Below are 12,190 nucleotides of genomic sequence, written 5' to 3' on the forward strand. Positions count from 1 at the left end.
GTATCAAGTTAAACACCTTAGCATTTAAAATAAATTTCTTCATCCATCTACTTCAAAATAAGAGCAAGTGTGTGTGTGTGTGTGTGTGTGTGTGTGTGTGTGTGTGTGTGTGTGTGTGTGTGTGTGTGTGTGTGTGTGTGTGTGTGTGTGTGTGTGTGTGTGTGTGTGTGTGTGTGTGTGTGTGTTAGCCACTCAGTCGTGTCCAACTCTTTGTGACCCCATGAACTGTAGCCCGCCAGGCTCCTCTGTTCACAGGGTTCTCCAGGCAAGAATACTGGAGTGGGTTGCCAGTTCCTTCTCCAGGGAATCTTTCCAACCCAGGGACTGAATCCCAGTCTCCTGCATTGCGGGCTTCCCTTGGGGCTCAGCTGGTAAAGAATCAGCCTGCAATGCGGGAGAAAGATCCCCTGGAGAAGGGAAAGGCTACCCACTCCGCTATTCTGGCCTGGATAGATTCCTCACCGTCTGAGCCAACAGGGAAGCCGAAGAAGACAGTGGTCTTAAACTAAAACATAGTATTTTGTCATATGTAACCTGAAGACTCAGCTCTGAACCTCTGAACTTTGCAGAATTTGTTACCTTGATAGATATTTACTCTAGAAGGCCTAACTCATGTAAATTCCTTCATCTTGGCAAATTGCTAGAAATGCTAAAAGTTATGGTGGTTACGTTCTAAGTCAACATATAACCATAAACTGGGTAAGAGAAGGTGGCTGGCTGATTTTCATATTTATCAAAGGAGGGCAAGAGATGTAAAAAGTCAAGAAGTATCACTCTAAAGCAATTAAGTTTGGAGACAAAGTACTTTAACCCAGGATATCCATAAGTATTCATAGTTTGTCACAATTTCCAAAAAGTTAAAATGAACTACTTACGCATCTGTGAATGTGAAATATAACTTTATATAATGTAGTTTAGTTGTAAAAGCTATGAAATTCTGCTTAACTAAAGAAATTCAATCACAGTACAGTTGCACACAATAAGAAAAATGAAATTAGCATGGAAGAAATCTAGCATCTCATCCTATCAAAAATCTTAAAGAAAGTAACCATTATAAGACATGCCCCCAAAAGAGCTGTGTAAAAAAAAATGACAAAAATAAATGATATAAGTCTTCAATATACATCAATAATGATAAACCATGTTTCACTGATTGTAGCATGAATAGTTTTTCCTCTTTTAACATTACCAAAACTGAAACGCATCATGAGGGTTAAGTAGCAGTATTTTAAGTGTTTAAGTGGCAATGTTCATTAAGTTAGTGGCACATAATATAGAGCATCTCAAAAATTGACAGTCTTAAATTTGATTAGACACGTATTGTTTTAGCTGTATTATCTCATTGAATCTTTACAACTACCCTATGAAATAGCTGCTATAATTCTAACACCTTACAGATTAACAACTGAGACAGATTAACTTTTCAGTCACACGGCCACTAAAATTATCTTTACTATGTACTACACTATTTAATTGGCAAAATTACAATTTAAAATAACCTACATATTTTCAGGATTTTGTAGCTATTGTGATGCTCTCAACATGAAAAAAAATTTAAGGTTTTTAAAATAACAATGCATTCAGCCTTTATAAAGTCCTTTTGCATACACAAATAAAGCGCATAGCCCAGTAGCAGTTAATATACAATATAAACCTGTTTGACCAAGCTTAATGATTATAGCAAATTCCTAGACATTAGTTTAAATCCATTTCTTGCAAAACAAAGTCATATAACTCAGAATGCACATCACCTCACTAATCGAACTTCCTTTAAGTGCAGATTTTTACAAAACCCATAGTACAATCAAACAATGTCATTTACCTTATTAAGACTGAAAATAAAATGAGCATCTCAAAAGATGCAGGAAAAAAGCATGTAACAAAATATGAAATCAATCCTGATTTTAAAAGATATTCTGAGCAAATTAAGAATAAGAGGATTTCCTGCACCTGATAACAGACACACATGAAAACTGACAGCTAATAACATAGTTAACGGTGGAAGACTGGCCACTTGCCCTCTAAGACTGAGAACAAGTGAAGGATATGAGCTCTCACCACGCCTGTTCAACATCGGATTGGAGGTTCCAGCCAGTGCCATAAGGTAAGAAAGGTAAATAAAACAAAGACTGGAAAGGAAGAAATAAAACTAGCTTCATTTGCTGGTGATTACCTACATTTAAAAAATTCCAAAGAATCTTTAAAAAAAAAAAACTACTATGTTTAACATGTAAATTTAGCAAGGTCACAGAATAAAAGGGCAATACACAAGTCAGTCCTATTTCTATACACTAGTAATGAACAACTGCAAACCAAGATTTTACAAAACATTAACTATTACAGTATAAAAATCATTAAACAATTAGGGATATGGAAGATAATGTGCAAAATCAGTATTCTAATCACTAAAATGACTAGATAAATCAAAGAATACTTAAATAAATAGAAATACCAAGTCCACAGATTGGAGGACTCAGTACTGTCAAAAGTGTAAATTGCCCCCAAATATCTACAGATTCAGTGCAATTTCATTAAAATCCCAGCAGGTTTGCAGAAATGAACAAGCTGATTCTAAAACATATACTGAGAAAGCAAAGAACCTAGAAGGGCGAAAACAAATCTGATAAAGAACAAACTGTAAGATTCATATCACCTGATTTCAAGACTTACTACAAAGCTACAATGTGATATAGACAAAGTATATATACTGATATGTATGTATTAAAGGAACAAAATGGAGTTCAAGACATACCTGGACACATATGGTCAACTGATTTCAACAAGATGCCAAGGGAATAGAATGGAGAAAATAATCTTTTCCTCAAATGGTTCCTAAGCAATTAGGCAACAATCTGCAAAAACTAAACCTTGACATACTTCACTTCCTGTAGATAAATTATAGGTGGATCACACACTTAACTGTAAGATCAGAAAGTACAAAACGTCTAGAAAAAAATAGGAGAAATCTTTGTGATTTTAGATTAGGCGAAAGTATTAACCAAAAAAGAAGCTGATCTATCAGCTTCAAATATATAAAACTTATGCTCTGTTAAAGACACTTAAAATGCAAACACAAGGCACATACTAGGAGAACTTATTTGCAAAATATGTATCTAATAAGTATGTGTACACAGAATAATTAAAAAATTCTCAAAACAATTTAAAAAAATTTTAAACAGATGAAAGATCTGGACACACATCTCACCAAAGATGACATAAAGATGGTAAATAAGCACATGAAAAAATGCTTGACATGATTAGTCATTGAGAAAATGCAAAACAAAACAAATGTGACAAAACTAACATCTATCACAACAGCTAAAATTTTAAAACCTGACAAAACCAAGTACTGACGAGGAAGAGCGACTGATACTTTGCTGGCAAGAATGCAAAACGGTACCATCACTTTGGAAAAGAGTTTGGCAGTTTAAATAAAGTTAAGCATCTGTTTACCATATAACCCTATAAAATCAGTATTATAAATATTTGCTGTCAAGCACAGGCAAGGAGAGACTTGACAGACTGTTCCAGGCCTAACAAGCTCCTATTAGATTCAGAAAGCTGGGTGCTTACATAGAGTAAGGAATAAGGAGCAAAAGCTGAGGTCCTTGAGCAGAGCCACACCAAAACACAAGGGGCCACGTGATTACAGCATGGGCGCCGTGAGCCTGCGGCGAGGGAGGAATCAACGCCACACTACCGCCTGACGTTGTACAGCCACGGCTGTGCCCAAAAGGATGCAACAGAAAGCCTCATCCCATCAGAACCGGGAGCTGATGAGAAACTGTATCATGCGGGAGACAGGGAAAGGAGAGAAAGAAGCCTACGAGGAGCTCCCTCCAAGCTTCTCAAGTCCACCAGGTGCTCCGGCAAGACTCGGGTCACCTGCACTTCAAGCCTTCCGCATGTGACCTGTGTGGATACACGCTAGGCCATCAGGGGGCCGTCGTAGAGCCAATTCCTTAAACTCACCCAAGTGAGATAAAGACACATGTCCCACCAAAAACCATTTGCAAATGTTCATCACTATCATCATCACTGGCTAACACTAGAAAAAAGTTATATCATGGTGGTTTATAAGTTTGTCAAAATTCACAGCCTTTTTACCTAAAACAGGTGAATTGTATTCAATGTGTATTACACTTCAATAAACCTAACTTTAAAAATCAAACTGAAAAATATGTATTGCAAATGATTCAAGATGAAGCTGCTTTGTAGTCCAAAATTTCTACATATAAGTATGTTATTTGTATATGAATAAAAAGTAAAACTCTATTCCCTACAAGGTAATGACTGTATAGTAATGTGAAGAGAATATAAATGCTGCTTACAGTATCTAGAAGGGAAAAACTTGCAAGGCAAGTTTAGAGGTCATTACATCCAGTCTACAAAATTATTCAGTGCAATCTCTGATATATTGCAGTATGTATTTCTGACATTCAGTGACTGTTATTTAGTGTCTACAACATCCTATGGCTAATGAAAGGATATAAAAAAAACTTTTAAGATATAAATCTATCCTCTGGAAGCTTTATACCTGGACAAGGAACACAAAATAAATGAAAAATTCAAAGGTGTCATTCCATTTGCTACTTTATTAAGCGAGCCTATTAACAATTCTCATAAATATTCAACCATAAGCTATTAAAGGGACTTCCCTAGTGGCTCAGCTGGTAAAAAATCTGCCTGCAATGTGGGAGACCTGGACTCAATCCCTGGGTTGGAAAAATCCCCTGGAGAAGGGAACGGGTACCCACTCCAGTATTCTGGCCTGGAGAATTCCAAGGACTGAATAGTCCATGGGGTCGCTAAGAGTCGGACATGACTGAGCAACTTTCACTTTATAAGCTATTAAAAGCCTGCAAATACTCTAAACATAATTTTCAATATACTTCTCTTTATCCACAAAAGATTACATTTATACACATCGCGACTGCATGTTATTAAAATTCTTTACATTTTAAAACGTAAGTAACCATCCAAAAGATCTCACCATCAAAAATATCTCCTCTATATATTCTACACATAAGTAAGTCTATTTGGTTATAAACTATTCTGTGGGAGAGGGCTTCTCAGATGGCTCAGTGATAGAACCCGCCACCTGCCGATGCAAGAGACACGGGTAATCCCTGGGTTGGGAAGATCCCCTGAAGAAGGAAATGGCAACCCACTCCAGTATTCTTGACTGGGAAATCCCATGAGCAGAGGAGTGTGGCAGGCTACAGTCCATGGGTTGCAAAAGTGTCAGACACAACTTAGCAACTCAACAACAGATTCTTTGGGAGATGAAAGACGACCCGGAATGAAGCAAATCTATCACACACTACACATTACACACCTCAATCTAGGGAAATTCGATCTCCCTAATTCAGCCTGATGTTCACATACATGGTTCACCCCTCTCTGTGGAGGTAAAAAACAAAAGTCAAGAAAAGGATGTAAACACCAGTCCTTAAATTTCTACTCTGTCTCCTCTTTCATTCTAGGCACTTTTAAGATTTCTCTATTTGTGAGAACAAACAGAAGTTAAACACATAAATACAAACCCTTCTGTATACTCTATGGCCATTCATAAAAGACAAAGTCATGACTAGCACCATTAAAAGTTTCTTTTTAAAGCACGGTATAACACACCCTAATATTCACTGCAACACTGTTTACAGTAGCCAAGACACGGAAGCAACCTAAATGTCTATAGACAGAGTGATGGATAAAGATGTGGTAAATACATACAATGTAATATTGCTCAGCCATTAGAAAAGAATGAAATAACACATTTGCAGTGACATGGATGGGCCTGGAGGTTGTCATACTAAGTGAAGTCAGACAGAGAAGGGGAAATATCGTATGACATCCCTTGTATGTGGAATCTAAAAAGAAATTATACAAATGAACCTAAAAAACACAGACTCACAGACTTGAGAAAACAAACTTTGGCTGGTGACAGGAGAAGACTGGGGGAAAGGAACAGTTAGGGAGTTTGGGATGGACATGTACATGCTGCTGTATTTAAAATGGATAACCCATTTTAAGGCCCATGAAACTCTGCTCAATGTTATGTGGCAACCTGGATGGGAGGAGAGTTTAGGGGAGAATGGATACATGTATGACTGATCCCCTTCACTATTCACCTGAAATGATCACAACACTGCTATACCCCAACACAAAATAAAAAGTTAAAAAAATACATCAAGTTATAAAGGTAATAAAGAACATGAACCTAATATTTTAAAAATATGTGATACACATGTGTATGAAAAGATTTAAAATTATAAATCCCAGATATATATTCAAGATGATTAGGCAATTTTATGTTTCTTCCTTCTTGAAAGACATTACTTTGCCAACAAAAGTCCATCTGGTCAAAGCTATGGTTTTTCCAGTAGTCTTGTATGGATGTGAGATGCTTTTGAACTGTGGTGTTGGAGAAGACTCTTGAGAGTCCCTTGGACTGCAAGGAGATCCAACCAGTCTATACTAAAGGAGATCAGTCCTGAATATTCATTTGAAAGACTGATGCTAAAGTTGAAACTCCAATACTTTGGTCACCTGATGCGAAGAACTGACTCACTGGAAAAGACCCTGATCCTGGGAGGGATTGGGGGCAGGAGGAGAAGGGGACGACAGGTGATGAGATGGTTGGATGGCATCACAACTCAATGAACATGAGTTTGAGTAGGCTCCGGGAGTTGGTGATGGACAGGGAGGCCTGGCGTGCTGCAGTCCACCGGGTCGCAAACAGCTGGACACAACTGAGGAAGTGAACTGAATAATTTTTCAACATTGAGTATGGTTTTTATTAAGAATTTTAAATATTTGTATCATTTCAGTAACTACTTTTTAATGAAACTGACAAGTAAGCTATGATTCTATTATCCCCTTAGAAACCTTCCCTGCAATTTTTAATGAATTCTGAGTATCCTTGTTGACAGAGGAAAACGAATGACATCTTTCCTGTTATTTAAAACAAAGAAATATTTCAGATAAAACATAAAGTAAATTCTCAGTTTCTATTCTTCTGAGCAAAGCCATTTTATTGGATGACTTTGTTCTTACTCCGAGTAATGGATAATGGGAGTTTACTATGTATCTATGTGAATTATCACTCACAAAAAGCAGTAACTTTTTTTATCTAACAAAAGGAAAAATACAAAAATGAACAAGTTGGTTTTCCAGACTTAGTAAAAATCTAGTCTTATTTCATCTACCAAAACATTAAAGCAATCCATATTATTATAATGTTCTTCATTTATAAACACGTAGATCCAAGTTAATCAAAACATTTTAAAAGTTTCTGAATATGTACTAGATTAGGAATCAATGTTTATAAATGAAGAAGAAAAACACAAGTGTTACATATCTCCAAATAATTAAAAAGTAGCTAAAGTCCTTTTTCACAGGAAAGAAATAGTCAGTCAGGAAAAGAGGAAATTGTAGTTAAGAACTTTTCTTCATCACATTTTAGAAAAATATTTTGGCAATCACTTTTTATTAGAGGTTGAAATAAAACAAAATCATCTAATCTTTTTTTTTTTTACTAAAGATGATTTTTAAATTTATAATGTAAACTAGGCTAGTAACCTTGAAAACTACCACTTAAACCCTTCGGTAGATTTTGTGTGTGTTAATACAAGCACTATTTGATCACTCTTAATGCCAAAAGATAACATTTCTAAAGGACATTTTCATATGATAGGAACAATTTAAACAGTATGCCTCTTCAGAAGGACAACACCATTTTTCTTCCTTTCCTCAATTTTTACACTAAATGTAATCTACATTTAGAATATTCTTATCTTATTTTTATATTCCCATGGATAAAACCAGGCATTTAAGGACACTGAGCAAAGAACCTTATCATGTTACCTACCAATAAATTTGTCTTTTTCCTGCTTTACAGGCAAAAACTGTCCTTAAACAAAATAAAATGAGTATCAGGTGAGTTAACTTGAGCTAGTGGTTAGGACATGTTGCTATAATAAGGCTAAACTGACCAGCGGATCACTAATTGACTTGCATCTATTGCAGGGCCACACGCTGCATCAGAACCCCTGCTGGTCAGTTCGATGGTTACAAGAAGAGCCAGCCAAATGTGCAGCTGAGTCAGCACAAATCCACTATCATCAGGTTCTATTTATCAACTTTACTACAAACAAATCATGTACAAGTTGTCACCTGGCGAGAGAACGCCAATAATATACCCACTGGATCCTAATAGCGTCTATTTTAGGTTCTAAATTGAAGAAACAAGGTATTTTAAAATCCAAACCCATTTCTATTAATCAGCACTTATATTCTGAATTTTAAAATAGCACCGCATTAAATTCTGAGTCCCACTGCTAAGACAAATGATGGCAGCCACATTCTTCTCTTTTGAACCGGAAGAAATGTAGTGATGACAATTGTTGATCCCTTTACTCTCTTAGCTTTATCAATTCAGGTACTTTTACCTTTACGTAACAACTGCAAACTAAGAGGATCTATACCTTCAAATTACAATAAAAATTATCTTCCAAAGAGAATTAAAAAAAAAAAATCAGTAGTGATAACTGCAACCCAATCACTTTTCCACCCTGTTTCTCTTCTGAGACCTATAACTCTTTCCCATAATATATTGCAAAAGGGATTGTAATGACTACTTCAGTCCTTTTAATTTGCCCCTCCTAGAGACTGTGAATTTCCAGAGTGAGGATAGCAGAGTTTCCTCCAGTCCTTCTCACCTGCAGCCCATTAAGAATATAAATTGAGACTCAAAATGGTATTCATCTGCTACAGATCAGTCTTCCCACTAACTATATACTATGAAATTCTGTAGACACTAGGTACATAGCAACTCTTAACAATGCCAGGCCCATATTAGACTTTCAAATATATTTAGTGAAAACTAAGCATGTCAACCTTTTACTCTCTCCTATCACACTCAGTATCAGCAAAGCACCCCATGAATATGGACAACTGTACTGTCTGTATGAACCTTTGACCCAAGACACACACTGTCTTTTCCTACTGGCCATACTTTCAACTGCCTCTTCAGAGGGAAAAGCCTTGGATTATGTCTGATTCATTCTCCAGTACAAATATTCCATACAAGAAAACACAGTGCTCAGGATATGTCTAATCAAGTAATATCTTATAATACAATCCTTGATTAACCATGTGATCCTTACAAAATTTATGAACTTATAAATTTTAACACCTATTTTTTTCTTTGGTTCACACCAAGACTTGAGAATGCTTCCCAGTATAGCTGATGTTAGTGAAGATGCCTGGAGAGATGGAGGTGGGAGAGGAAAAAAGGCCATAGTGAAGCAACAATTTAACATATTGCTTCCATTTCCACCTATATCCCAAGAGAACTTAAATGGGAAGGGAAAAGATGGAGGTAGAACCTATGATTCAGAATAAGCTAGAAAGAAAACAAAAGATGCTGACTTTGCAAATTGTGCATCTTAAGCTATCCTTTCAAATAATTTTTTTTTAAAAATTGTTTTTAATCCACACAATCTTGCTTCTTCCAGAAGCAGCTCAATTTCATCTCACCCAATATCCTCCGCCTTCATACACAAACATACAGTGTACCACTGAGTCCCGATGCCAAACCAACCATCACAGGAAAATTTAAACCGTGAGAATTATTTCCCATTTCTCTCAGAAAGATAATCACAAACATTTTCCCTGCAGGCAAATTAGCTATTTCTAACGGGCTTGGAGGGGGGTGGCGGGAGGGAATATACCATTATCATGCAGCTTCTCATTCTCCATAGAGAAGAAAACTGGCATTAACTTCCAACAAGGGGGACAGCTGCTCTTATACTGTATCCCCAGTTAGAACCTAAAAACAAGCCAAAAAAACCATGCTGATCTTTTGATGCATTCAAATGAATAGAAAACTAAGGCATTTTTACTTTGCAGCAATACAGTGCCTCAAAAATCCTCCAGAGATTGGGGGGTGGGGGCGACCCATCAAACCCCAAACCCTTTGCCATATGGGGGAGTAGGATTCTGTCAAACAGAAAATGCCACTCTCCGCCTCCTCCGCCATCGCGAAAATTGACGGGCACCGATTGCGGAGGCGGCCGAGGGAAGAAGAGAGGAGGCGGGGACACACACGCACACACACACCCCGCACCGAGAACTGATTCATGGCTTTTGAAAAATGCTTGAAAGCTACAATTTCCTCCAACCGGAGAATTCTCACCCATTCTCCCGCTCCCACCCTGCTTCTGCCCCTGCATGGGGGCTCAGCTGCACTGTGTCCCCACGGCGGCCTCGGCCCCGTGCGCCCTACGCCCCCAGGCGCGCGGCCCCCGGGCCGGGAGTCCCCCACGCGCCGCTCGGCAGCCAGAGGCCCAACACGCCCAGGCCGGGAGACGCGTCGCACCTGGATGTAGTTGTTCTCGCAGTAATCGGCCACCCGTTCCAGATTCGTGTAACTGTCGAAGAGGGCCCGGCGGCCCCCCGGGATTTCCTCCTCCAGCAGCATCTGCAGCTCCGCCATCTTCACATCCTCCTCCTCATACAGACCGCAGAGGCAGCGGCGGCAGGAGCGCCAGGGAAACCCAAGACTGGGAGAGGAGGAGCCGAGGCGACGGCGGCGGCAACCCGGGAGGAGCGAGAAACACCCCCCGCGCGCGCGACAGGGGAGGGGGCAGCGGGAACGGGGGCGGGGCGCGAGCCGATGGACTCGGAGGACGGTCACCGCGGCGACAGCCGGCCCGGCGCGCGCACGCGCGCTCCTCTCCCTCCACCCCCGGGAGCCCGAAAAAGGTTCCCACCCTTGGTCGCGCCGCCCGCCCCTCCCCCACATCCGGCGTCTCCTAGCGACCGCGGGAGTGGGGGCCGGGATGCGCGCGGGAGTCGAGCGCGCGGTTAACTCTTCGGCCCCCGCAGGATGCGTGGCTGGGGCAGTGCACCCCGCGGCCTTTGTTAGTCCGGCGTGAACGCCCACCCGGCTCTGCGGTCTTCCCGTCGGCTTCTTCAGCGACTCTCCTCGGCGTTATCCTCAACCTGCGGCCCAACCCTGTGGTAGTGGCTTGAGGGATAATATTAGCCCGCTGAACTCCCTTGCAGCTTTAAGTGCGCCCCACTTTTAATTTTTCTCTTCATCTTTGACCGTATTCACCCTCTTTGGATAAATAAATTTCAGTTTCCTGATCCCAAATTTCCTACCCTCCAGCCTCTTTGCACCTGTTTGCCGATTAGCGCCGTTTCCCCTGCCAGCTGAGCCTCGGCTCTTTCCTCCTCCGCCTGTCCTCTGGCCTTCAGCTTTTTCCACTTGCTCTATGCTGCCCTTCTTCAGTGACAGTCTTTTTTTATCATTTCTCTGAGTCTGTCAACTTTTTTCCTCATCAAGTAAGGATTTAAAGTTTCAAAAACTATTTTGCTGGCACTTTCCTTCCTCACAGGGCTATTACATGGATAAAATAAAAGTTTATGTGAAAGCACCTTGGAAAACGTTAAATGCCACAAAAATTCAAGGCACATCATTTTGGTCTTGCAGTTACTATTCTGTATTGTATATTTTTTTCCCTAAATCTGACTACTCCACATATGTAATTTTTAAAAAAACTGAAATTTCTGACAACTGCTGAGATATTATAAAGTCCATGACCTTTATTTGTACCATGGAAAGTCAAGGCTGACTGCCTTTGCAATTTAGAGCAAGATGTATTATTTCAAGTCTGGTATTTGTGATCTCTTGGCCCTCCTAGTGATTATTTTCCCCCTCTTGTTTTTTTCTCCCCTGATAATGAGGAAACTACTGTCTCAAATCACTTTAATGCTTTACCATTGTTTTATTGGCTTTTTGACATACCCATTAGCAAATTGTTTTGAGTTTTTTCTGTGGAACCCAAGTTAAAGGATACTGAAAATGTTCCAGTCTGACTGATTTTATTCTGAACCACTTAAGATGTCTTCTGTATTAGTGGTTCTCAAACTTAAGTGTGAGGTGCTTTTTAAAATGAGAGCTTTAGGGTCACACTCTAGAGATATTCATTAGCCTTAGTGATGGAATGGAGTAGTTACTTAAATGGCATGTAAACTTGCTTCAGGGATTAACATTATTAGATCAAGCAAACTTTTCTTTTAGACTTAATTTCAATGAATCACAGTCTACTGTTGAGCTGTAAGATGTCCAGCAGGCTAAGTTAAATGCTAAACACTCTCCCCCCATTACCTGTTTCCACCT

At 39.4% G+C, this 12,190-nt stretch overlaps 1 protein-coding gene across 19 annotated transcripts in view; it reads right to left on the bottom strand.

Annotated features, from left to right (window-relative positions):
• ABI2 (abl interactor 2) overlaps positions 1-10,739 on the bottom strand; it is a 104,356-nt gene extending 93,617 nt beyond the window's left edge. For 3 of the 19 annotated variants that reach the window (XM_043910332.1, XM_043910318.1, XM_043910328.1), the window contains exon 1: positions 10,382-10,731. In XM_043910332.1, coding sequence (XP_043766267.1) covers positions 10,382-10,498 — 117 coding nt within the window. In that variant the 5' untranslated portion in view covers positions 10,499-10,731. Of the gene's footprint in view, positions 1-10,381 lie in introns of all 19 variants that reach the window. The other 16 variants (XM_043910324.1, XM_043910319.1, XM_043910320.1 and 13 more) reach the window with 10 other exon arrangements.
• Positions 10,740-12,190: the final 1,451 nt, after the last annotated feature.

Source organism: Cervus elaphus, chromosome 8 (assembly GCF_910594005.1).
Source record: "Cervus elaphus chromosome 8, mCerEla1.1, whole genome shotgun sequence".
Lineage (NCBI taxonomy): Eukaryota > Metazoa > Chordata > Mammalia > Artiodactyla > Cervidae > Cervus > Cervus elaphus.